This window comes from Castor canadensis, chromosome 16, assembly GCF_047511655.1.
Source record: "Castor canadensis chromosome 16, mCasCan1.hap1v2, whole genome shotgun sequence".
Classification (NCBI taxonomy): Eukaryota; Metazoa; Chordata; class Mammalia; order Rodentia; family Castoridae; genus Castor; species Castor canadensis.
This window is the reverse complement of record NC_133401.1, coordinates 65270473-65298375: the sequence shown is the minus strand read 5'-3', so window position 1 is coordinate 65298375 and position 27903 is coordinate 65270473. Positions and strand designations below refer to the sequence as shown.

General features: G+C 49.0%; 1 protein-coding gene across 1 annotated transcript in view; it reads right to left on the bottom strand.

Annotated features, from left to right (window-relative positions):
• Positions 1-27903, bottom strand: part of Col23a1 (collagen type XXIII alpha 1 chain) — a 343386-nt gene that overhangs the window by 20258 nt on the left and 295225 nt on the right. The window contains exons 5-8 of the mRNA XM_020170455.2: positions 27436-27462; positions 6181-6207; positions 4609-4635; positions 3209-3235 (exon numbers count right to left, since the gene is read on the bottom strand). Coding sequence (XP_020026044.2) covers positions 3209-3235; positions 4609-4635; positions 6181-6207; positions 27436-27462 — 108 coding nt within the window. The remainder of the gene's footprint in view (positions 1-3208; positions 3236-4608; positions 4636-6180; positions 6208-27435; positions 27463-27903) is intronic.

The following is a 27903-nucleotide window of genomic DNA, read 5'->3' as shown; positions in this document are numbered from 1 at the left end:
ACGTTCACAGCAGCTTTATTTGTAACATCCCCAAACCGCAAACCCAAATGGCTTACCACAGGTGAGTGGTTCACAAACTGTGGCACAGCTACACCATGGAACACTACTCAGCAATAAACAAAAAAAGGAACACAGGCAACAATCTGGATGCATTGCAAGGGAGGGTGCTGAGTGACAAAAGCCAATTTAAAAGTTACTAAGTTACTTACCGTATGATTGCTTCTACTGAGTATTCTCAAATGGCAAAGTTATAAAGATGGAGATTTGTGAAGGCCAGGGATTAAGGATATGGGGAAGGAGTTGGCCACAGCAATAAAAGGGTAGCATGAGGAATCATTGTGTGGTGGTTATGCAAGTCTGTGTGTTAACACTGCACAGAAAAGTCTACACACTTGAACAATACACGTGTATGAGTGTGTGTAAAACTGGAGAAGGGGTAATGGGATGTTACTTACTACAAATGCTTGTGAGTTTACAACTGTCTCAAAATTAAAAAAAAAAAAAAAGGTAACAAAGAGCCACACAGTCTCATGCAGCACCCAAATCCCCAATTCTTAGACCCGATGTTAGCACTGGGTCAGACCTCAGACAGCCAGAGCTCTCAACTCAAGCAAGGAGAGAAACCCACAGCATGACTGGTGCCTTTTTGCTGCATTATCAGGGCCTGCTCAATACTGGCACAGTGTTGCCTTCTTTTACAGCTCAGAGGCCCCTTTATAAGACTACTTATTTAGGCAGACAGTAGATTCAGACACTTGGGTTGGTCCTCGGGGAGGCTCTTAGTTTCTTCCTGGGCCAGCCTACCCCCTCCTCCCTCAGGGACTGGATGTCTGAGGTCTAACCCTGGAAATGAGGGTGAGTCAGGATGGGGGAGCACAGCAAACCAGCAGGCCCAGACCCTCACCCAGCAGTCTACCTTGAGGAAGTGGAGATTGTATGCAGGATGATCTCTACTTATAAAGCCCGCATTTAGCCGTGGGAAAACCATCTGGCCAGCAATGGGTGGTATGGTCAGAAAAGCAGGAGGGGGTTTCAGAAATTACAAGTCTGTTTGTGGAGTCAAAGCCACTTAACCTGACGCAGGAAAGGCAGCATGGCGGTTGGGTGTGCAGACCATGTGCTCCAAACATGGCTGCTACACTGGCTCCTCCCACAGGCTCCTTTGCAAGAGTTGAGTCTAGTTCTCCACCCCTTGTCTCTGGGTGAGTCCTGTAACTGATTTGACCAGTACAATGCATGGAAGTGTTGCTATGGTCACTCTGGGTAGAGTCTTATTGGGTTTAACAGCTCCTACTTCCTGCCTGTTGGAATGCTGGGAGCCCCTCTAGGAACCCAGCTGCCATATTGGGAGAAGCCTGAGACCCTTGGAGAGCCACGTGTGGGTGCTTCCCAGATGAGCTGCCAGCCAGCAGTGATTAAGACCATGTGAGGGTGCCATCACTTTGGTCCCCAGGACTAGATGCCTCTGCCTGCAACCACAGACCCTAGTCAACCCAGGGGACCATGAGGGATGACAAATTGTCACTTTAAGCTACTACATTTTGGGGGAGGGGGTGGGAGAAAGTTGTTTCACAGATGACTAGAATATTGGGACACAGGGAAGATATCCCCAGAGAGGCTGAGGGGCTTGGGAGAAAATGTGCTCAGGTTTAGTCTGCTGCAGACTGGGTGTCTCCCATTTGGAAGCTCAGTTTCCATACAATCACCAGATTTTCTCAGCAGTCACAAAACGACATGAGCCCCACCTTTTTTGACTTCAGACAAATCTCACCAGCTTTATTTGGCTTTTATGTGATCCTACCCTCCCACCACAGGCCCAGCACAAAACAGCTCTGTCCATAAGAACTCAGTCTGTAATCCCAGCTACTCGGGAGGCAAAGATTAGGAGGATCGGTTTGAGACCAGCCAGGTCACAAAGTTATCAAGAGCCCCATCTCAACATACAAGCCTTGCATGGTGGCATGATTGTAATCCTAGCTATCTGGAAGTCATAGGTAGGAGAAACACAGGCTGAGGCTGACCCTGGGCAAAAAGAATGAGACCCTATCTAAAAAATAAGTAAAGCAAAAAGGGCTGGAGGCGTGGCTTAGTGGTAGAGCACCTGCCTAGCAAGTGCTAAGCCCTATAACACACAAAAACTGGACACAGAGCCATGAACTCACAGAACTGGGTCCCAGACCACCTGACTTCAAAGGCCCAGGCTCTGCTCTCTGCCCTGTACCCCTCCTCCCACTTCCTTTTCATTCCCCCATTGATAGTGCCCTCTAGTCCCCAGTGGCTCAGTCATCCTACATCCCATTCCTGCATGCAGATGATTGACATGAGTGAGTGATCCTTGCGCTGCAATGTCCTCCCACAACCCTTCTTAGAAACAACTGGGCGTTTGCCATGATCCAGCCTTTCTCTGGACAGTCAATGCCCACCTGAATAACTGCAGCCAGGTCTCCCTCCTCAGAACCAGCTAGAAATGGCAAGGCACCTGTTTGGTGGCACTCAAGTGATCCTCTGCCAATCACTCTGAGGGCCCACCTGGTTCAGCCTCTGTTGAGGAGACCTCAGGTTCAGCATGAGGAACTTCTGAGCTCCTGAGGGTAGAGGTGGCCTGGAAGAGATGCCTGTTCACTGTTCCCATGCTGGGTGCTGACTTCTATGATTGCAATGAATTTTCACAACTCCCACTCACAGTGGAAGAAACTGAGCTGAGTGTCAGAGGGAAAAGTAACTTGTGCAAGGTCACTTGGCAGGTAAGTGCCAGAGCTGAGCTTTGGGGTCAGATCTACTGACCCCAGAGCTGTCCCCTTTCCTGGTACCAGCTGCCCTCCAGAAGGCCAGTCATTGGTTAGGGACTAGGGTGGGCTCTACTGTCTGGTCATGCATGGTGACAAGTGTGGGGTCCAGGACATTTTCCAGACACTCGTGCCAGATATTGGTGTGAGGGAGCAGCCTCAGCCAGACCAGGGTGCTCTACCACTAAGCCACGCCACCAGCCCTTTTTACTTTACTTATTTTTTAGATAGGGTCTCATTCTGTGGGTGCCTGGGGGTTTCCACAGTAATGGCCATGGGCAGGGACCAAGGGCTGCCTCACTTGCCTTTCTGTGATTAGCTATGGTGAGGTGGAACCCAGAAGAAATGCTAGATATGCCTTATTATAATAATGTTAAACAAACCATGTGGGATGGGTGAGGGAGGCGGTGCTCCATTCTTACCCGGGGGCCAAAGTCTCCTGGTGCACCCTGGGAACCAAACACAGGGAAATGAATTACCATAGCTTTCGTTATTTGTTCACATTTCCCATTGAGCATTTACTCTATGCTCTGTGGTTTACATATATAGTCTGACTTAATTCTAACAAAATAACAAGCAAGCCCCCTATTTTTATTTCCATGTCTAATGAGGAAGCTGGAATCTCAGAAAGGCCAAGTAATCTGCCTAAGGTCACACAGTTTGCAGACCTAGCACCTGAGACCATGCATTCCCTAATTTATGGCTGATGCCCGGCCATTTGAGGCCCTAGACAGTGAAGCAGTGCATCCTTTCAGAATCCTTAGCCGTGGACCAGTGAAGCGTAATACTGATGAATCGTAGTATCAAGCTGTGAAGTTTTGGGGCAGTGAATTACGCAGTAAGAGATATCAAAACACTAGTCCCTCTCTGGTCTCAAAGCCCCTGGCTTGAATTATGTCTACAGCTTGGTGGCATCAGCCAGAACCATCAGGAAGACAATCATGACACCTACCAACTGTGCTAGTGTCTCCTCATTGACAAAAAACATCCAGACCATGACCTCATGCAGTCTTCTGTGTGGCTCTGTGAGGTTACTTTTAATTTACAGATGGGGAAACTGAGGCCCGCAGAGCCAGGCAACTTGCCTGAAGCCACACAGTTGGTGGTGAAGCTGGAATGCAAACCTGAGCCTCTGAACTCCAAATCTTGTCTCTTTCCATGGCTTTCTCAGCTCTGATGGTGGACTGGAACCCTGACCTGTCCTTCCCTAAGTGGCCACATCCCAGTGACTTCTGCCATCTTGCTTTGCCATCCAAATTTCAGGTCAGGGGTGGATATGGTCCAACCATGACCAGCCCTTTTCTGGAGCCCTCAACCCTGCCACAGCTACACCTTCTCTGGACACCCCCTTCCTCTGATTTCACCACCAAGGGACACATAAGTCTCTTCTGCTCCCTTTTAAGGCATATGGTGGCCCCAACCCTCCAAGGGACTGTTTGTGACTTTTAGTGCCAAATGCCAGAGAAGCCTTTTGGACACAAGAGGCTGCAAAGATAGCTCTGCCCCTGTTTTCCTGAGGGTATGTCATTAAAGTCACTGTTCAAGTCCGCACCCCTTTTCACGTTGGAAACTTACTGTTCTAGCAGACTATGCCTTTGAGTTTTGTTATGCTCTGGTGTCAGAATTCAGAGTCAATCCTCTGGGCATGTTCTTTTATGAAATGAAAGCCTTGTAACCACTTTAGGAGCTAGGTGTTCCTCATCCCACTTTATAAATGGAGAAATTGAGGCTATAGGTTATACTGTGGAACTGTGGTTTGCAGGCAGGTTTCTGTCATCTTTCATCGGTTCACAGCATATGGACAGTCTGTAGCAGCACTCACCTTTTCCCCCTTGGGGCCTGGAAGTCCCTGGAGAAGGAAGTGGAGAAAGAACAGTTGTGAGGGAGGAGGGCTAGGCTAGCTCCCCCAAGGCGTTGAGGGCAGAAGGGCCTGCGATGCTAGGTAAGCTGTGGGCTGCTGAGAGAAAAGCTATACACAAACCTGTCAGCCCTTAATGAGAACCAGCTTTGCTGGCCTCATGAGAACTCCAGACCTTAGTCCTCAGCACAGGAGAGAAGAGGGCCTGGGGGTTGCCAGCAAGGATTCATGGACCTCCTCTCAGAAGGGAAAGGGACACATGCACTCCACTCCTCTTAGTGGGTACAGATCTCTACTCTCAGCACCTGTCTGGGGGCCAAGATACTGGCAAGGAGGCCACTGCCCTGATGTATTTGTCTGGATTCTGCAAGGTGTGAGGTAGACTGAGATCCTATCTCTAGAAACCTACTTTCCTTCAAGGCTGGAAGCCCCTTGGAGTCTGGGCTCCATCAACCCATCCTTGAATGAGTGAGCCATCTACCCACCCATCCCATCCATCCATTCATCCATCTATCCACCCACTTACCTACCACCCATTTATTCATTCACCTACCCACCTACCTGTCCACCCACCCATCCATCCATCCATCCATCCATCCATCTATCCATCCATACATCCATCTCATCTTTGGTGAATGTGGGGGTACCTCCTTATAGATCACAGTGGCCATTATCACTTCTATCACTCTCTGGCTGTAGGGAAATGTCTTTTTCAATCCTGCCATATTACTAGGGTTTCTATGGAAGAAAGCCATTGTTTGTGGAGTTCAGAGTCTCCAGCCTGGGACAGTCCCACTTGGGGCTGATACCTTTGCCAGAGACTGAACTGCTCACCAGCCTCTCTCCCTTCTTAAATGTAACTGATTCAATCATTCATTCACTCATTCAAGTTGTCTATGAAGGTGGTCAGTTCTTTCCTCTTCTCTTTAATAACTTGATTTGTGAAGTCATTCATTCTTTTCACTCACATGTATGTTCAATCATAATCACTTACTCATCTACCAGAACACCCATTCTTCCATGCATCCAACTTTCTGTGTAATGGTTACCTCACTTAACAATCCATTCACGCATCTGTCCACCTACTCATCCACCAGTCCATCTGTCTACCCATCCATCCACATCCAATTATTTGTTGAACCATGCTTATGTCTCCTTCTGCATCTTGTTCATCCACTGAGGATACTCGTGAACCACAGGTTCCTGGACTAAGTGTTGAGAACTTCTCATCCTGATGCCCACGATGGAAGTCTTGAGAATATATTAGAGACATTCTGCATCTGGGGCCCTCTGGGAGGGGCTTGCAGACTTTGAGGGCTGACTAGACTCGGGGAACTGTTCTGTCCACAGTTCTTCATAATCTCACAAGTACCCATTTGATAGACAAGAAGGTGAAGGGCCTCCCCATGTCACACAGTTAGTTGACGGTGGAGATGAATGGATTCAAGTAGCTTCTCTGTGCTGAACCAAGTTCCCAGGGTTCCTTTCCCTCAGGTGCCCCATCCCAGGACCACCTAGAATTGCCTTGTCACTTACAGGCTTGCCATCCAGACCCAATGGTCCCTGGAAAATGAAAGAGAGAAAAGGTTACACACTGGGAATGGCATTTCCTCTGTGTTATGACCCCAATGCACTATACAGTGACAAGAAAACAAAGTGTGCTCTGAGCCCAGAGGCCTGGTGCCAAGTGAGGACTTGGTGGGGAGGGGGAACAGCATTTGTATGTTGTCTGCTGCCTAGAATCCCCGCCTCTGACAAAAGAACCCCATTTTTTCCTTTAAAGACCAGTTCCCACCATTTTGGGCAGGGATTCTGGAGGTGGGTATATGTCCCCATTCCTTTGGCCAAGGTGACAGGTTCAGACAGGAGCCTGGGGCCCACACTGAGTCATGAATGCCATGCCTGGGACTTCCAGTGGTGGTCTTTAGGGGAAAGAGGGCTTTTTATCCACCCCTTTCCCATAGGGCTGAGCCAGAGCTCCTGGGTCCACTCGGTGGCTTGAGAAAGAGCTACAGAGAGGAAGGCAGAGCTCAGAGACAGAGAGAAAGACAGGCTGAAGGCCCCAAAGCTGCCCCTACCCTGCACACTTCAGTTTGTCACCTACTACTGTTTTCTGCTAGCCAGCTGGAGCTGAGTTGCTGTCACTTGTGACTGGGAAAGTCTTGAAGGCTCCTTGAGTGTCCTGTATGGCTGTGGTTTATGTAGGCAAAAGTAAAGGCTGAGAGAAGCCAAATAACACCAGGGCAGTGCTGAGAGCACCTCAGGAACCCCAGGGCCTCTGTGGTGTCTGTAGAGGGCCAGCAACACATCCACCCACCTACCCACTCAACAAAGCTTCACCCAGCATCCCCAGTGTAGGGCTGTAGAGGAATCCAACAGGTAAGACTCTATGGATCAGGGCTGTTTGGTCTCTCCAGCTCCTATTCTCCTCCCCATTAGTTCCCTCACCCCTATGTATACTTCACTCAAGACCCAGGCAGTATTGCCTGCAGTTCCATACTCCTAAGTCTTTGTACATACTGTCAACCTGCCCAAGTCACCCTTTATGTATCTTCAGCTCAGTCACCTCCTCTTCCACAAAGCCCTCTACATTTCTCTACTTTCCAGAGTTGGGCCATCTGTCTCCATCCCCAGTATGGATAGTCTAACTGTTGCATGTGACATGACATACAGTTAATGTGTGGTCTATACAAATCTCCAGAAGAGTCAGGAAAAGGGTCTGATCCCCTGTCTCAGCAGTGCTCAGATGAGGCCTGGTATGGAGCATGTACCCAGAAAATGCGTGTGGAGTCAAACCAGTGAAATAACAAGAAAGACGACATGTGTGCAACCACTTATTCAGGTTTAGAACCCCTTATCTGAAATGCTTGGGACCAGAAGTGTTTCAGATTTCTGGGGTTGGAATACAGGTTGAGCAGCCCTCATCTGATAATCTGAACTCCAAAATGTTCGAAAATCTGAAACGTTTTTAAGCATTGACACAATGTTACAAGTAGAAAATTCCATGCCATGAAACTTTGCTTCATGCACAAAATCATTTAAAATATTTCATAAAACTACCTTGGGGCTAGGTGCATAAATTGTATACGAAGCAAAAATGAATTTTTTCTATGACAATATTGAATGAGGGTCTCTTATCTGAAATCCTTGGATTCAGAAGTGTTTTAGATTTTGGATTTTTCTGGATTTTGCAATATTTGCATTTGCATAATGAGCAATCTTGGGTATGGACCCCCAAGTCTAAACACAAAATTCATTTATGTTCCATATGTACCTTATCCACTGATCATGGAGATTATTTTATACAATAGTAATAATTCTGTGTACAAGGTTTCGTGGTGTGGAATTTTTCACTTGTGGTATCACCTTGCTGAACAAAAAGTTTCAGGTTCTTGAGCATTTTCAGATGAGAGATGTTAACCTGTCATACAAGTAGCAAAAGTGGAGGTAGACCTGCCAGGTTCAGAGCTGGGAGAGGGCATGTCTGGCTTTGGTGGCGGGCACTGGAAAAGATTAGGGGGAGTGGCTTGCGGATTTGGATCTAACAAGTATGAGTATGTGGGAGAGGGGAGGGAAGGGTAGGCAGAGAGAACAGCCCAGCAAAGGCAGCCAACAGGGACCCTGCAGAGGCTGAGGGGCAGAGATGCTCAGGCCTCAGCATCTCTTATCAACCTCCATCTATGGCTGGGCTTGGTAGCACACGCCTATAATTCCAGCACTCAGGAGGCTGAGGCAGGAGGATCTTGAGTTTTAGGCCAGTCTGGGCTACATAGTGACACCCTGTCTCAAAAAAAAAAAGAAAAAAATCAACCTCCAGACCCTAAACTTAAAAAGCTCCAAAATAAATAACAAGCAAACAAACAAAACCCCACTTGTGGCCTCTCTCACCCTCACATGGGTTTGTCCCTGCCACTTTCTCTGGTTGCACTGACTGAGCAATATGTGGGTGAACCCTTTAGCTCAGTATTGGAGTCCTTTGCAGTCAGGCACAGCCACTGACATTTGGTCCCTCTGTGTCCCCAAGCTCTCTGGCTTTTTCCCATCTTAATGCCTTGGCTTGCTTGGCTGTTACCTCTGTTTGGAATGCCCTTCCCTGCCTTCTTCACTGGGTGAGTGTCAACATCCTCTGAGACAGCCTTCCTGTCCCTGGGGGAGCTGGTCTCCCCTGCATGGTTCTTGACCTGCCTGCTGGGTTAAGAACAAACTTCTGGTTTTCCTGACTCGACCTCCAGGCTGCCCTGAGCTGAGAGAGCCAATCTGCCAATTCTCCAGACGACATGAATGGCCACTCTGGGTAGGGTTTGCAGCCAGGACCTCGCTTACAGCAGGAAACCAGGGCAATTCTGAAAATTGGGGTCTAAGTGCTTCCGGCCTAGCCTCATGGTTGACTGACAGTTTAGGTATCAGAATGATGGCCTAGGGGCAGCTGGGATCCCAGGAGAGGGGAGTGGGGACATTCCAAAGTCTTGGAGTCCAGGCCCTGGGGGCTCCTGGCCTCAGTCACAGGCATAGTTCCTATCCTAATTACCTAGGTCACTAGACACTGCCCCAGCTGGCCTGACTCCCAGCTGTCATGACCCCTGGATCCACATGGCTAAAAACTCCTGCCCTTGGCAGTCCACTAAATTGCCCCTGCCCCTCCTCCATCCTCAACTCCCAGGCCTCTCAGGGCCATGTTCTATTGATATCTTGCCTAGGTCCGACCTGCTTGGCTGCCCTCTTATACATGGGGCTCAGTGGCCAACCTGGATCTCTTCTGGGAACTCTGTGGCCCCCACACTCAGTCTTCTTCACTGCAACTTTATAAGGTAGGTGTTATCATCTCTATCTTACCTAGGAAGAAACTGAAGCCCAACAAGGGGAAGACTCCACCCGTGCCATGCAGCTGTTAATAGGCCCCAGCTCAGGACAGAAGCCCCAGCTCTGTGTCATCTCTGTGCTGAAGTCTCCCACAAAGGGCTCACCCAGCTTCCTGGTTACCCTTTCCCCCTGTGTGCTGGCCTTGTCATGTCTCTGTAACTCTTTCCTGCTCTTACTGCCTCCAGGATCACCTTCCCCCTGGCCTCTGGCCACTGCATCCAGTACGGCTGCCACTGCAGACTGTTCTAGGCCCTGTACGCACCTGGGTGTCCTGGTGAATGAGCCCAAATGCAGCACAAACTACCTCCTATCCCACGCATCTGCATGCATTGAAAACCAGAATGCAAGCCAAAAAAAAAAAAAAAAAAGTAGTGAGGGTGCAGCCTGCAGCTAAATAAAGCTTTTTCTTGATGTGGAGAGAGAAAGGACATAGGAAGCCTCACATCTAAATCCCACAGGAATCATCACCATGGACCTTCCCAGGCCCTAGAGAACTTCCTAGAATACAAATCTACCTGTACTGCTTGAGGTCCCCTATGGAGGTTCACTCCTGAAGGACAACATTCACATTTCCTACTCCTGGTGCCCAAAGCCCAGCGCCGCCCCCCTCCATGTCCCACAGTCCTTGGCACCTTTCAAGGCTGGACTGCCTTTGGTTCATTGCTGTTTCCCCAGACCCAGTTCCAGGGGCATCTGCTGGGTTGGTGTGAAGCACACAGAACCACAGATACCCAATTTTCTAGAAGCATCTGCAGAAGGAATTCAGGATATTCCCTTGACCTTGACCCCAGAGAGGGCATCTCAGTGCTGCCAGCTGTCTCTGGACGTATATGGATGGCCCTTCTCCCCCTGTCCCTTCATTAGAGTAACCACAGGCCTCCTGCCCTCTCCATCTCTGAGACTGTCTCTAGTAGGTCACTGATGGTACAGCCTTGGTCCCCATGGCCTCTTTCTGATATAAAAGAAGCCTCTTAAGTGGCAGAAAATCAGTTTTCCCTCCAAGGGCAGTGTCTATATTTGGGATCACAGTGCTTCTGGCTTCTAGGACTTGGGCTTCTGAGGCAGTGAACGGGGTTATTGGTATGGCTCAGTGGTACAGCACTTGCCTAGTGTGAGGCCCTCCACACTATAAAAAAATATTTTAAAAAAAAGCAAATGTGGGTGAAGGACAGTCAATTCCAGTTCCACCAGAACCCAGCCTTGAGTTGGTACCACACAGATTCCTGGGACAAGCACGTGATTACAAGCATAAATACTGACAGCAGAAAGTCCAGACCTAGTCTTTAGGACAGAGTCAAGCCATAGCTGGGGCTTGGTCTGCAGAGGTGGCTCGGGGCTCATCTTTGATGGCACCTGGGCAAAAAAGCTGCCCCCAGGTCACCGAATTAATTCTGTCTGGGTAAATGGCTGAGCCTTGAAGAAGCTGCTGGGTGGAGGACCCTGGAAACCACTGAGGAAAGGCAGGCATTGAACCACCTAGCTTTGGATTCAGATAGACTTGCCTGGTTTGGGGACGTGATTCTGACCTCCCCTCCTGTCCTGGGGGAGGTTAGGTGGGGGGACTGAGCTGTTCTGTGAAACTCCAGAGGACGGAACCCACATACTGCCTTTCTCAAACTGATGCCCCATGACTCAGGGTATCAATGGGTTTGTCTGGGGAAAGCAATTCCATGGTCAAGTAAGTTTGAGAAACACTGGGTTTTACCCTATGAAACAGGTTCTTTCTGAAAGCCTTGTCTGAGTCATTTTCTGCTTTGTGGGTGCCTAAGGGCCAGTGTTCTGTGCCTCATCAGACCCCATCTCAAGCAAAGTAGCTGAGGTGCAAGACTATAAGGCTGGTCTGCAATCTAGGTGTTCCCGTGGGCTGCAAAAAGGGATAAACCTGGTTTTGAGTGCTCTTAAGAGAAGGACAAATGTCTCAGGGAGGGGCCCAGAGCTGGAGCCAAGAACACATATGGGGAGGGATGTGTGGTCAGCTGGGCCAAGGCAGAGCAGGGGCCAGGCTGAGTGTCCAAGCCAACAATGAGCTGTTCCGACAGAACGGGGGCAGTTCTTAAAGAGCAGGGCTGAGACTGGGCAGATGCACATCCTTGGTGGTGGGATAGGGTTGTCTTTTTTTTTTTAATCAAGGCAGCTGTCTCAGACAATGGGGTGCCAACCATCAGATCCCTGTCCCCCCCTCCTTGCATCTCCTCTGAGAACAGCAAGGAAAGTAGCTGTGGGTCATTGACCAGCAGCTCACAGAGTGAAGGGCAGGAATGTGAGCCTTGCCTGCTTTGAGTTCACATCTCTTCTCTGAGCCACAGTACCGTGCCTGTGGGCGCTCCATTCCCTTCCCCCAGCCCCTCCCTTGCTTGATCAAAGGCATGGAATCCACCAGAGGTTTTCATCGCCCTCTGCCCTCCACAAAACCCCACAGCTGTTTACAAGACTCAGCTCTGCTTTAAGTCACTCTTTCCCCAGGGGATCAGCTGGGCTCCAGGATGTTGAGAAGCAAACAAAGCCCCTAGTGCTAGCCTAGTCCCTTGCCTCACTCAACGTATCCCACAGTCTGAGTCGTCTCACGTGTGAAGTGGAAGCCACACTGTTCTCTTTGAGAGTTCAAGTTGAGTCCCAGGTCAGTCTCTCTTGTTTCCTTCTCTCCCAGACCAATCTAGGACATGTGACCCCATAGGCAAGATGGCATGTAACTGGGATGTGCATTGGTTCTGTTGAGGGCAGTGATGAGAGTGGTCTTTGTGTGGCATTCTGAGTGGCTAGCCGGGGGGCACTGAGCTCCAACTGCTGATATGTCACCTTGGGTTTCGCTCCCTGTCTCTCTTATCCTGTTCAGTTTTTCCTGAGCAGAGTTCCATACAGCCGTCTTTTGAGAAATGTGCACAAACTGTGGCCCAAGGACAGGTTTTATGGTGAGATAAGTTTGGGGCATGGAGTCTGGTGGCTCCATTCTTGGGGCTTTGAGGTGCTCACTGGCCAGTGGAAGTGGTGCTGAGCTGTGTGCTCCGTGCTGGCAAAAGGCTGGGGTTTGGCCCTGTTGCTCCTTGCTAGCTCCATTCTGCAGGGATGAAGGCAGGGTGGAGCAGGGGCTAGCCAGAGAGCTGTCCTGATTGTAGCTCAGCCCTCGCTGAGTTTGGCGGGAGCATCTGTAGAACTTAATGGGACCAACCAACTGGCTGTGTGGAGATGCAGACAGTGGTAAATGCTCCAATGGGCCAGAGCTGGGTGACTGTCTTGCTTTCTGCTTGTAATTAATGCTGACAGCTCCCGTTGGGGAGTGGAGCCCTGAAATGCACTGGGATGGGGCCCCTGGATGAGGGGGCTTACCAGGATTATCAGTCCAGGGCCTAGTAATTATGCCCCAGATGTTGACAATTCATCAAATTACAAGACTGTTGGGGCCTGAGGTCCCTGCCTGGAAAGCAAGCATTCCTGTGTGAAGGCTCCCTGAGTCTCCTCCCAGACTCCATCAGGGCTGACCAGTGGGCGAGGGGGTGGGGGACGGCCCCCTCCGGGCAGGTCAGCACCATATGGTTCTGATTTCTCAGGCCAGGCTGTTTGCACACACAGCGGCTGCAGCAAGACAGTCTGGGGTTTAGCAATTTCCCAAACTTGAATTCCCTGCTCCAGGCAAGGGAAAAAAGGCCCTTAACGCTTAGGTCCAGCTGCAGCCTGTGCGCTGACAGAGCCACAGTGTCCTTCTCAGAGACCCTAGGATCCGGGTGCTTTGCAGAGTGGGTTCTGCATGCATTGACTGCACCGCAGCTCATAGTAAGTTGCAGAGGTTTTGCTGGGTGGGGTGCTAAGCCCACATCAAGGTCAGGGACTTGCCTTGCTCTTGCTCCTTGGCCTTGACTGCGCTGCCTCCCTCTCTGTTCCTGGTCTGAAAAGTGAAAGGCTGGATTTGGGCACTATCTTTCCTGTAACCTGGTTTCATTTGGCCCATGAAAATCTCCAAACCAACTGAATTAGCGGCAATGTTTCAAAACTGTTGAGTTTTCAATTTCACATCAACATCTAGAGTTTGGAATTTTCTTGAAAAGTAGGAAGATCTCACAACCCCTGGCCCGTGTTCCTGCCTGGTAATACCTGTGGTGCTGCCTGCCTTCTCTGTGGGGCACTACCCCAGCCAGGGCCACCTGGCTGGCTTCCCCGGTGAGGTGCCTTGAGTCAGTAGGGACATGAGTTTCTAACTCTTGGCCTAGAAAACTTCCCAGGTCCATTTCAGCTGTTTGATTCTATGAGGCCAAGAGAGCAGCTAGCTTCTAGTTGGAGGAGTGGGTATGCTCGGTGATCTTCCCTTATGTGCTGGAAGCAATTACACCTATGTCCACATTACACACCATGGCTAGAAAGAAGTGGTACTTATAGCGCTAAGCCTTTGAACTGATCCCACATACCTGCTTAAATAACACGTTGGCTCAACATGATTACCTTGTCAGCTATCAGCAAAAATTGCTCCTGGTTGGGGTAGAGGGAAAGAGAATGTCTTGACTTCCACTGGGTGGGAGATGGGAACAGGGAGTTGGGCTTAGTCTGCCTGAGATGCTTCTGGCCAGGTGTCACCAGCTCAGGCACATGGAAATAGCAGACAGGCCAGGGCTACCTGGCCTTCATTTAGCTTCCAGTCTTGAGTGGGCTGGAGATCTAGCACTATGGAGCAGACTAGAAGGGTGATAGTACCAATGTGGCTCAAACTTCATGAGGGATAGCAGGGGACAGAGTGACAGAGACAGCTGGAAGCAGATTGAGTCTGTGTCACCCTGTCTGCCAGCAGGGACCCCCTATGATCTCTGGACCACAACCAGGCCAAGCCCTTGCTTGCCTCCTTCCCAGTCTACTCATGTTTGATTTCCCAGTCTCTCTCTGTAGTGTTGAGGATGGATCCCATGGCCTGTTTGCTAGGCAAACACTCTACCACTGAGCCACACCCCAGCCCTCCCAGTCTCCCAGTATTTTTCACAGCTGCTCCCTGAGTTTCAGAGCAGACCTTCCTTGATTCCTACAGACAAGACAGGCCGTACAGTTGTCACCCAGGTCAAAGAATTGGTTGGAACCTTCATGAATCCAGAGTGTAAAATTTGGATTCCCAGCTTTTCTTGCAACATTGGAAGATGCGGTAAGGACTGCCCTGCATGGGCTGACCCACAGCCTCCCACTGATAAATCAGATGTCCCTCATGTCACCTCCAGACTCCACAGTTCTCTGCTCTCATGCATGCAGCCAGCCTCACCTATTTTCTTACCTGATTGGACCTAGTGAGGCACCAATGAGCTTGTGAGCCTATGATTTGAGCTCTGAGTCATCTCTCCAGTCTTTCTACCATCTCAACCAACACCATCCTCCCTCCACCAGCCCCACTAGCCTCCCTGCTTCCTGCCTGCATGTCTGTTCTCCCTGCATAGGGAAGGAACAGGGGATGTCTTGACTTATGTCACCACCCTGTAGACCCCAGAGTGAGCTGCTTAACTTCCCTGAAACACATGCCTTCTGGAAAGTAGATGTGGTATGAATGGAATGGTTCCCCTGGGGCTTGGCACACAGCACTAGAGGAAGGTGGCTGAATGAGTAACTTGTGTGTTGGTCCAGTTCCGGGGGGAGTGGGTAGAGAAAGTAGGGTGGACATACAGTAACGCACATCCTTGCCTGCTTGGTTAGACATTGCCTACTCTGACCATAACCCTTCACCCCCCAGTCAGGTACCATCACCACTCCCTTTTACAGATGAAGAAACTGAAGCTGAGAGGACCAGGCTGGGCCAGATCAGCCTGGACACCAGCCCAAATCTTTCTCACTATTTTCCTTCACCATCGCCATGACCCACTGCCTGGAGGACAAAGTAAAAGCCCTTGGTCTAGCATTCGAGGATGACCCTCCTCCTTCCAGACAGGCAGGTGTTGTGGTGCTATTCTGAGGAAGGGAGAGCAGAGGTTGGAAGACCAAGGAGATGCTGATGAGTGACGAGCTGCAGGGGACTCTCCAGACAGAGGTCACAGCTGCCCTACTCACTCCACCAGTTTCTCAGTTACTGATTTATTACTCTGTCTTCCTGCCACCTCTTTTTCCCACAGTGATTGTCCCTAATGCTCTGAGGGATGCTGTGACTCTTTGAAGGCCACTCCCTAGCCCTCCAAGCTGGGACTATATCATCCTGTCCCAAAAGGGAGGCCCCATGTGCACATCCACCTGGCAGGAATAGCATCTGGGGTGAGATCAGTCCCTCTGGGTTATCTGTCTCCCATGCCTGGAGTGGGTCCTCCCATGGGGCCTCCCTTTTGGGACAGAATGACATAAGCCCAGATCAACTGCAGGCTGTAAGGGGATAAGGACCCCAGATTGTGCCTGGAACACAGTGAGAAGACAATAAATATTTGTTGAATGAACCATCTGTCAAGGGAATGAATGTCCAATTTCCCGCAGGCACAGGTGAAGGGCCTATGAACACTAGAGTGCGCCCTTGACCTGTTGTCAGTGGCCCTGCTTAATCCTGCCTCGGAGCGGGGGGGGGGGGGGTCACTCAAAATATTGGGTGCTGGCAGAGTGGCTCAAGTGGTAGAGTGCCTACCTAGCAAACCTAGCAAGCATGAGGCCCTGAGTTCAAACCCCAGTACCAACCACCAAAAAGAGAATGTTGGGTATTTAGGATGCTGGCTCATGCTTGGCTCTTCAGACTCAAGGGCTCCCCCTGCTGGGCTCCGTGAACATCATGGTGGCAGAAGCTGTCAATCACTGAATTCAGCCCTGGGGCTCCTATAGGTCATCTATCTACCTGGCTCTCCTAACAGCTTAAGAGGCCAGATGACCTCATGGGTTATCTGTCTCCCATGCCAAGAGTGGGCTACTCCTCTCATGGGGCCTCTCTTTTGGGACAGGATGGCATAAGCCCATCTTAGAGGGCTTTAAAGAGTCATGGCATCCCTCAGAGCCTAAGGGACTGTCACCGTGGTAGAAGGGGTGGCAGGAAGACAGAGCAATGAATCAGTAACTGAGAGACTGGTGGGGTGAGGAGGGCATCTGTGTCCTCTGCCTGGAGGGTCCTCTGCCTGGAGGGTCCCCTGCAACTCCCTACTCATCAATACCTTCTCAACCTTCCAACTTCTGCTCAGAGGGGTTGGGAGGTGCCTGAGGTCACATGGAATAAACCCATTCTTTCTCCACTGCATGGGCTGGACACAGGACCAATTCCTGATTTCCTTCATGTTCACGTGACTGCTTTCTCTTAGGTCTGACCATGTGTGGGTTCATGAGTTCACTTTTCTATACAATGGGGTGAGGGTGCTTTGCTGCCTGGGGGAGAAAGATGTGCCAGCCAGCAGCCAGCCTGGAGTGTACCAACTCTACAAAGATGTCATCACACGCAAACCAGCAAGCACAGGACTGCCCTTCTCTGCCCAGCCTCCTACAGCGCCATCCCTGCTCTGGACAACCAGAGCTCCTGATGTGGACAGGAGGCCCCCAGGCCACTGCCAGGAAGATGCTAAACACTGGAGAGGCATCTAGAATCTGAGGGCAGGAGCAACAGCTCAGGCCTCCAGGACTAGGTGTAGCCATTTCCTGTCCCTTGGCTGCCCCACAACAGGACATGCATCGGGAAACTGGGGATGCAATGCTAGACCGATAAAATGGGTCCCCCTCAAGGAGTACCTGTCCTGTTGTGGCTTGTGGGGCTCTGGAGAGAAAAGCTGGCATGGTGGCCCTTCCTTGTGGGTCTGTCTTCCTGAGGTTCCGATCTGGGGGTCATTATCGGGGACTCAGGAAGTCTGCTTTCATCCCATTTTCTCTCTACTGGAATCTGGGGGGCTGGGGAGCAGCCCTGCAGGGGTCAGATGAGAATGTGCTGGAGGATGTTGAAATCGAAAAAAACAGATGAATTTGGGGTATTACGGATGAATCATTTAACTAATTACATTTTTATAATCAAAGCTGTTTTTGAACTACAGGAGTGCAAGAAAGCATATGAGTGTGTGGTACTCCAGGGTCCTTTTTTGTTCACTTGATTAATTCCAAACGGTCCAACTGAGTTATTCATTGCAAAATTGGTCCCAGGCTGGGGCCCTGTCTCACAGACCACATTCAGCCTGGAGCTCACACTGTCTCCCCGGGGCCTCAGCTGTCAATGCTCCATGACTGATGCCGGAGACAGTGTGCAGCCCCTTCTCCCGGGGGTCCCATGAGTTTAGCCAGATGGGTCCTGTGCACAGTGCTCAGGCCTGGGGGATACCACATAGAGGACTTCTGATTCTGCTCAGAGCTGGGCTGGCTCCCACCAACTCTCATTTCTCACTTTTTGATTTGACCCCTCCGTCAGCAAATTATTGAACCCCCTCCCCACTGGGATCCCCTTCCTTCTGTCCCTGACCTATAGCCAGGGTCACTTTTCCAATACACAGGTTGAGTTGTGTTTCAGATTTTTGATTTTTTTTTATTTTAGAATATTTACATATCATAATGAGATATCTTCTGGATAGAACCCAAATCCAAAAGTGAAATTTATTTATGTTTCATATATACCTATACTCTGAGTTGGAAGGTAACTTTATACAATACTTTTAGTGAACTTGAATTTTGACCTTGACCCATCACTGAGGTCAGCTGTGGAATTTTCCACTTGTGGCAATGCTCAAAAGCTCAGAATCTGAGCATTTTGGTAAAAAATCTATCCAAGTCATTTAGGGCTTCCATGGCCTCCAAATTCTTTGAGGGGTGGGCATGGAGGCTTGTCACTTTGGGTGACCTTCCCCCCTTTTCCTGCCCACTGCTCAGAGTCACTATCCTAGGACACATGGGACCATCTGGTGCCTCCTGCCCTCTCATGCCTCCATGCTTTCCTAGTTCTTGTGCAGCATGGAATGCCTTCCCATCTTGTCCTCCTACCAAACTCCTACTCATCTCTCAAGACATGCCTCAAATGTCCCCATTCTGCTACAACTCCTCTGCTCCCAAGCAGAGTTAGCCATTTCTTCCTCTGTGGAGCCCAGAGCCCTGTCTGTATGTATTACAGCCTGACCCACCATATAATAAAGATCTCTGGGAGACTTTTACATTGACTGGGGGGAAAGGACAGGCTGAGTGGATGATCATTCTTCATGGTCAGAAACCCAACAGAGATGTCCAGGCCCAGAGAGCAGTTTAAACATCTCTGAGACCAAATCAATGGACAAAATACCAGGTGTGTGAGACAGAGACCTTGAGCCCTGTTTTGTGCACAGGAAAGATGAGGCCACAGAGACTAAAGTCATCTGCCTCACAGTGCAGGGGTTTGACCTGGGGCTGGTATTGAGCTGATTTCAGAGGCAGGTGAGGTAGAAGAGTGGATGGTGAGAACAGTAGGACCCTGGGGAACTTTAAGGGCAGGAGCTGAGCCCCAGGTGCTGTGAACTTGGAAAAGCAGCACAGTTACTCTGTGCCTTAGGTTTTTGGTCCACAAACTGGGCATGAATCATAATATACAGTCTTTCCCCCTTAGCTGCAGGGGATATATTCCAACTCTCCCAGTGGATGTCTAAAACTGTAGATAACTGAATTTATATATATGTATTTATATTTATATGTAAAATATCAAATATATAATTACAATATATTATATGTATTTTTCTTATATACAATACACACTTGTGATAAAGTACTATAAATATACTAATTCATATTAAAGCATTATATAGAAGGTAAAATCATGGATAACTTATAATTTGGGCACATTACAAAATTAACCACAGTAACTAATAATAAAGTAGAACAATTGTAACGATATACTATAATAAAAGTAATTTTAAACTTTTGAGTTGTTTATTTCTGGAATTTTCCATGTAGTATTTTAGAACAAGGTTGTCCATGGGTAACTGAAACCACAGGAAGGGAAACCACAGACAAAGGGGCATGTGCTAATGGTTGTCCCCAGTGGTTTATGTGTTTGAGGTTAGGTCCCCAGTGTAGCAATGTGGGAGGTTGGGAGGTGATGAAACCTTTAAGAGGTGGGGCCTAATGGGAGGTCCTTAGATCACTGGGGCATTGACCTCACAAGGCATTGTGGGATACCACTATCTCTCTGGCTTCTTGCTTTTATTTTTTCCCACAGAGGTTGATAACTTATTTATTGATTTTTTTTCTTATGTAAAATCAATGAATGTGCATTATAAAAACTTCAGATCCACAAAAGGGTAAAGAGTTTTATTTATTTATTTATTTTTGGCACTGAGGGTGGAACCCAGGGCCCTGTGCACACTAAACACATGCTCTATCACTGAACTCCAGCCTGGCCTCTGGCTTCCTCCTTTGAGATGGGGCTTCTTCCTGTCACATGCGTTCCGGCCATTGTGATGACATTTACTGTTAAGCCCTTGCCAGAGTTGCACCCATGCTCCCATCTTAGGCTTTGACCCACCAGAACTGTGAGCTACATAAGCCTTTTTTCTCTCAGCAGGGTTTATCTATGTAGACCAGGATAGCCTCAAACTTGTGGTCCACCTGCTTCAGCCTCCCAAGTGCTGGGGATTCATAGGCATGAGTTGTCACACTTGGGTCCTTTTTTTTCTTTATAAAGGTAGTCTGCCTCAGGTGTTTCATTATAATAATACAAAACAGACTAATACACAATGGGATGTGCTTTGAAACTGAAGTGCTGCACAGGTCTGATTCCTAATGTTTTCAGCCAGACCAAATCTCACTTTGGAAATGCAGACACAAGCCAGGTGAAGGCTCATGCTTCTTGGGAAGCTAAGATCAGGGTGATAGATGTTTGAGACAAGAGTGGGCAAAAAGACACCATTTCAGTGGAAAAAATCTGGGTGTGGCAGCACATGTCTGTCATCCTAGCAATGGTGGAAAGCTGAAAATAGGAGGATTGCAGTCCAGGCCAGCCTAGGCAAAGAGCAAGACCTTATCTCCAGAATAATCAGAGCAAAAATTGGGGCTGAAACAGAGGCTCAAGCAGTAGGGCACCTGCCTTGCAATCGTGAAGCTTGAGATCAGGCAAGCCTAGAATGACAGGGGCAGAGCCATGCTCATACTAGTTCCCTGGCTGGCCTCTGCTTCATTCAGCTGCTCCTAAATAGGGACAGGTCCCTGGCTAGTGAAACAGAATTGGGGATCTTATCAGGGGAATGATTTTCTTCCTAATTTCTAGTCATGGCTATGACATGATGGATGAATGAGGAATAGGAGAGAAGAGGAAATGGAGAAGTGGACTTTCCTCCTTCTTTTTGTAGTGCTGAGGCCTTGTGCATGCTAGAAAAGTGCTCTACCACTGAGCTACATCCCCAGCCCTTGTACTTTTTTTTTTCCCTTTGGAGGTAGTGGGGTTTGAACTCAGGGCCTCATGCTTGCTAGGCAGGGTGCTCTACCACTTGAGCCTCTTTTGTGTTGGTTATTTTTGAGATAGGTTCTTGCTTTATGCCTGGCCGGCCTGGACCATGACCCTTCTGTTTGTGTTTGCTTGGGTAGCTGGGATGATAGGCATTCATCACCAAGCCCAGCTACTGGCTGAGATGGGATCGTATGAACTTTGTGTCTGGGGCTGGCCTTAAACTGGGATCCTCCCAACCTCTGCCTCCCAAGTAGCTAGGATTACAGACTTGAGCCACTGCACCTGGCCCCTTAGGCTTCTTTATTTAAGCTAGACCTATTTTTTTTTTTAATTTTTGAAAGCAGGAAAGGTCTTACTAATTTGATAATGGGGGTTATCAAATGTAGTATATGGGAAGGGAGCTCCAGGGCTGGAAAAGACAAGGATGAACAGGAAACAGAAAACTCCTCCAAATATCTGTTTTCCTGGAGGAAGGGGTGAGAGGAGAGAGACCCTTGGCCACATGCAGATAGTCTCTGAGCCCACTGCTGGTGGGTGGGTGGGCTGGTGTCATGTGCACTGACCTAGGCTTTGGCATGTGTGTGGACCCTGTCCCAGCTACATCCTCACCTTCTCAGCTCAGATTCCTCATTTGTCAAGCAGGTCCGAGACCAATGGCCGGACATGGTGAGAGCACATGTACAAGTGTGCACCCAGCAAGCACTCAATACTTGCACCTGGCTCCCAGCACACAGAAGGCTGTGGGGTGGGGGAGGCTGCAGTCCTTTCTTCTGTGTGCCCAAAGGAGGGGGAAACTCATACCCTTGACAGCTAAGTTTTGGGACAAGAGGTTTCTATAGAACCAGAGCCAAGTTCCATAGTGCCCATCTCCTTTGTTTGCAGCCTGCAAGGTTCTACTCCATGCAGCCCTGGATGGACACCTTTTTGCCTTCACCTTCTACCATTTCTCCACCATCACTCACTTAACTCACTTCTGCCACCTTGACCTTGAATGCACCCTCTACACACAAATCTTGCTCCAACTTCATGATCTGGGCATTGCTCTTCCTCTGTTAGGAGCCTTTCTTCTCTAAGATCTCTGCAACTTTTGCATTTTTTAAGTCACAGTTCAAATGTCATCTTCCCCAACAGCCTCCTGGTTATTTAACCTAGACCACACCCATCCATCCACCCAGCCAGCATACTCATCACACCTCTCCTTTATACTCTTCTTAGCACATCCCACTAGGTTCAAGAAATGTTCACACTGCTGAAGGTGAAAAACAAGCCAGAAAGTCAGCAAAACTCAACAGTAAGGTCCAGATGGTTAAAATATTGAACAGGAGGATAAGCAAGGGTTTACTAAACAGGAATGATGAGCAAATCTAATGTTTTCTGTGCAGAGTCAAGGTGGAGACGAGAGCATGCCTGCATGACAGATAAGTCTTTTAAAAAAAGGATTATAATAAACAAAAGACCTCAGGAAGATAACATTGTATCCCCTCTATCCCATGGCAAACTGTTGGTGTTTTCCTCCTTCCACACAGCTCTCCAAAGATTGAGACTGGGTCTTTGGACCCATTTGGATACCATTTTCATGCTATCCCTGTGTCCAGCACAGGACATGACATCCTGTGTAAGGTATGTAGAACAGAGCCAAGCCTCCTGTTTATGAGATGGCAAAAATCACTTTATCACATAAATGCTGATTAGGTCCCCAAAATGCAAGAATGCCATGCCCAGGCTTCCTCTGTAGGTTCCACTTCTGATTCACTACGTTCTGAATCAAAAATCACTGTTTTTCATTGCTTTTTATTCAGTTCTGAGCTCAGAATTCCTCCTATATGGCTGACTCCAAGATGGCTGCTGTCCTGGGACAAACTGGGATCTGAATGCTTCCCAAGGTTGATTTCCTATACCTGCAATTTCCTGATCTACCACCAGGCGACAGGACTACACAAACCGCTTCAAAACTAGTTTAATCTCTAAGATCATACTGCTAATGAAAATACAGCCTAAATTAAAACAGGATACACATGCACATATACTTTTAAACTTATCATACTGAAAAAAAAGCAAAAGTTGGCCGGAGTTTGAGGAAACACAGAGCATTCACGCGCTGTTGGTGGGAATGTAAATTAGTATGGCCTCCTGGAAGGCAGTTTGGCAATACACATCAAAAGCCATAAACATGTGCAAACCCTTTGGTGCAGCAATCCAACTTCTAGACATTTATTCTATAGAGATAATCATGGCAATACACTTGTATTTATTCCCAGAATGTTGACTATAAGGAAGAAAAATTGTCAATATATACAACACAGCTTGGTGACTGGTTAAATACATTATATGTAAGATCAAGTACCATGTGGCCAATACATACAATAAGGATTTTTAATGACGTGGAAATGTCTCACGCTGTATCAAGCGAGAAAGATAGGCTACACAAAAACTTGCTCCTGGAATCCCGTTTTCATAGCAATAACTATGAAAACAAACTTGCATATAAAACGCTGGAAATGCAAGCATGGCCATAGTGAGGGGACTTGTCACTGGGGTAGGAGTAGGGATGATGGCGCTTCCCTTTTTTCTGCTTTTTCTCTCTTTTCCAAATGCTTTATAATTGACCCGCAATTATAAATTGGAAGAGTACTGCTAACCAGCTCATGGAGCAGGACAGAAAGCTTCTGTTCAAGGAGGGCATGGAGGTGACCCTGGGGACCCTGTCAGCTTTGACCACCTCAAGTCCACAAGCTGCTCCACAGACATGGGTGGCCCCTAGGCTCTGTGTCCTGGCCACTCCTGCTGGCTGCACATGTGGACCTGGTTTCAGCTCCGGGCCAGGCAGGGCCCCTCCCCCACTGCCCTCACTCTACCCTTCTTGCTCTTTCTTCCCTTTAGGAAATGACAAGGTTCTGACACAAAGAAAAAAACCAAAAATCCTCCTAGGCTGCTCCTGAAGTCTACTAAGCTGAAAAAATAAAAAATAAAAAATAAACAAATGATCCCCCAAGCTCCCAAATCGAAAAACTAACCCCCAAACCAAAATCCAAAACAAAACTCCTTTTTTTTCGAAAACTGACCATTCTCTTTGGCTGGGGATGTGTGGCTCAAGTGGCAGAGCTCCTGTCCAGCAAGCAGGAGGGCCTGAGATGAAACCTCAGTAACCCCTAACAAAGACCATTCTCAAAGTTGTTTTTCTTTCCAAATACTGCAAATGTATATTGGATAGACTAGAAAGATTCCTTTTTCTTTTCTTTCGTATTTTTGGTTTTCTTTTTTTTGTTTTAAAGAATTTTAAAATTTTGGGTGGGGCTATTATTGCTCAATGGTAGAGCACTTGCCTGGCATGTGTGAAGGCCTGGGTTCCATCCCCCAGTACCACAAAAACCCTTATTATTTATTTACGTTTCTTATTAGCATAAGTTAGTTGTGCAAAGGGGTTTCATTTCGATATTTACATACATGCATATAATGTACTTGTACTTTGGTCAAATTCATCACATATATATTACTCTTAACCCCTCACCCGTCTCCTTGTTTTTTATTAAGATTTTGGTGGTCCTGGGGTTTGAACTCAGGGCCTTGCTCTTGCTAGGAAAGTACTCTAGTACTTGGGCCACACACCCAGACCTTTTGTTTTGGCTTGTTTTTCAGATTGGGTCTTGTGCTCTTGTCCAGGCAGGCCTTCCTGAGTAGCTGGGATTACAGATGTGCATCACCATGCTAGGCCCCAATTCTTTATTTCTAATTGGCCACAGAAATGAACATGATTATGGGGACAATGTGACATTTCAATACATGTGTGCAGTATGTAAGATTAGGATGATATCTGAAACCTGTCTTTCCTTCCCTTCAGATTTTCAGCAGTGAAGAAAGATAGTGATATTTAGTGAGGGGCTGCTGTGCATTGAACTGCAAATGTCACCTCATTTAATCCCCCAACTCCACAGGTGTGATCTCTCCAGGCTTTAAGAGGTCAAGTGGCCTTTCTGAGAGTCCACACAATCAAGCTAAGATCTGGGCATGAGTCTGACCGACTGGAAGCCTGACCTCTTAGGTCGCTCAGCACTGGGCAGGGGCCCCAGCCTCCCTAGTGACCACATGAAGCCATCTGTAAACACCTCAGGCTGAGGGCCAGGTGGAATTCTCCTGTATGCTTCAGGCCAAGAGATGGGAATTCAGCTCAAAACCCACAGGCCCCAGGACCTACAGAAGCCTGACCCCTGCCACATGGGACTGCTTTCCCTCCTTCAGGGGAAGCCAGGCAATGTCACCCCGTCTTGTGGGTCTCAGGAGAGGATGGCCAGTATGTAGTGTCAGAATGAGGTGGTTGGAGGTACCAGTGCAGTGTGCTGGCTTGCTCCTAGCCATGGTGACACAAATGCCCTAAACCCAGCACCATGTCAGTGAAGATACCCTAATCTGAACAGAAACTAGAGTCTGCATGTTGGCTGGGGCTGGGCAGCCTCAGGAAGGGGCAGCCATGGACTGTGATGCAGGCTTCCCAGAGGTTCTGACAGGGCCCCTCACTGGCCCAGCCTGCTCGGGTCTCCCAGCAGCTGCAGAAGTGGCCTGCAGATAGGAAATGGGGACAGCTGGCCTGCTGCCCTTGCTGGCCTCCTTCCCAGGAAGCTCCCAGCTCTGTACCTCCATCCCATCCTGCACCCCCAAATCCCAGCACTCACAGAGTCCCTTCCCTGGGTCAGACTTGGAGCCAAACATCTGTCACACATGACATTTCATGAATTCCCCAGCAGTCTTATAATGGCCCAGGCACTACCAAGCTGGGTTTGCTGTGACCACAGTGTTCTATGTTCTTTGTGGACCTTATTTCACCCAAATCCCAGTGATACTTGGTGACTTGCTAGGCTCCATACCTAGCAAGTAGCAGAGATGGATTCACACCCTAGCTGTCACCTACATAGGAGCTGGCTGCCCACCGCCCTGTCCTGGTCCTGGGAGGAAAGGCAGGGATGGCAGAGGGAGAAGAGACCTCTGCCAGTGTGTGTGTGGGGTGGCCGCTGGCCTGTCCTTTACCAGCCAACATCTTTTCTGTGCCCACAGCTAGGGGGAAAGGGCTCCCGGGCCGTCTCTGGAGATGCTGGGCAGGGGCAATGAGCTACAGTTCTGAGTCGGTCCCTGACCCATTATAAGGCTGACCACCACCCTCTGCAATGTGCTCTGTGGCTAAGCTGGGATGGTCCGTAGGTTAGGTGGATTAAAAGGGTTTTCAACTTATGATGGTATATCAGGATGTAATCCCATTGTAAGTCGAGAGGCATATGTAAAGAGGATCCCAGAGTCCTCCCAGGAGTGGTTCTATTAGGAAGATTTTGGTCTTCCTGAGTCCCAAAGTGGGAGACTGAAATATCCCCCATAAAAGCTCGTGGTTCCCCCAAGATCTGGCTTCCAGTGAAGGAATGGGGAGCCTGACTCCTCCCTGATCAGGAGGGAGTGCTGGACCTGTGGCAAGACCCCTGACCCCACAGTGTGCTCCCGTGGGATGAAGGTGGATCATGGTTGGTTTTCCCCCTTCAACTCAGATTTTACCCAGACCCAGACATTTCTGGCCTGAGGTCATGCTGTCTGCTGCTGGGGGAGCTGCCTTGACCACCCGGAGACCCCAGACTCTACTCAGGGCTGCTCTGGGCATGAGATAAATGTACCCCAAAGTTACCACCAAGTCTTGGAGGACTGGGTTTGTGACCCATTTTATGCTTTATACACAGCTATCACCTTCCCAGTGTCTTTCAGTCCCCATTCCAAGACTCTACTGGGGGAGGTCTTCATAAATTCATTCACAGAGCAGGAAACTGAAGCTCAGAGAGGGTGAGTGCCTTACCCGAGGTCACCCAGCTACAAGGCTGCAGAGCTGGAATCCAAGCCCAGGTCTCCCTGATGATGGAGGAATGACTGCTTTCCTTGACCACCTGGGAAGGAGTTTCCTACAGGGCTGGGGACTGCTCCCCTCTACCACCAGCAGGTCCTGACTCAGGGCAGATCTGTTCATTAGAGAGACTAACATTTCCTTCTGGGCATCTTCCTGCCAGAAGCACAGAATAAATCTGTCCCCCTCATGTGATGTTCCCTCCAAGCTCCCTGCCACGGGCCTAACCCCTGCTCTGTGTATCACATCCGGATTTCTAGATGCTACTACTGTGGTCTGTGACCTCTGCAGAATTCAAAGTGACAAGGCCACCACCTCCCCTCTTACTTCTGATACAGCACTCACTTTTGACTTTACTGTGAAAGACTAGCGAGGTAATGACACCAGGAATGTCACACCGGAGCCAGCCAGAGTCTCTAGTTCCTGAGTAGTGAGAGGACAGGGGGGCTGGGAGAGGGGCAGCCTCTCCCTGCCCACTGGGAGAGGCTACAGCTGAGCCCACTGCATGGCCAGACTCTCAGCTGGGGACCGATGCACCGTGCTGGAAGGGGATAAACACCTTCTGAAAGCCTCTTGGCTCTACCTGAAGGACAGCCCTGGAAGGCTGCACAGAGCTCAAGGTGGTCCCCTCCACCAAGAAAGCACAGCTACTTAGGAGCAGAGGAGGAGGAAGGAAAGAGGGGACAGGTCAGTCAAGGGTCAGGTGAAGACTATTGGCTTAAGAGGAGAAGGCAAAGAGAACAAAAAATAAATGACAATTTACCGGGTAGCCATCTCGTCCTGATTGCCCCTGTGGTAATTAATTAATTAATATGTCATTAATAATCAGACCTTCAGCAAAAAACCATATGGCAATACTCAGAACTCGGTTGGGGCTTCACATCCCCTGCGGCATCCTATGTGGCTCACAGTGGAGTTCACTGGCTGGTACCTCGCTGTTTTGGATGAGCATAAAGGCTCTGATGGGACTGGGGGACAGAGCTCCTTTTCCGTCTCAGATGGCCAGGCTGGAGGGGCCATGGGGCTTTAACAGGGCCACTAGGGCACGCACGCATTCCTGTGTATCACACTCATGTCGGCAAGGGCATATGGGGACATGGGATTCTCGAGGACGGTGTCATAGCCACTATGACTGAACAAGGAACTGAAAATGTTCCTGATTCTAGGCCCCAAAAAGGAATCTGATGAAGACACTTGATTCTTCCCAGTTCCACTAGGATAGGGTAACCTA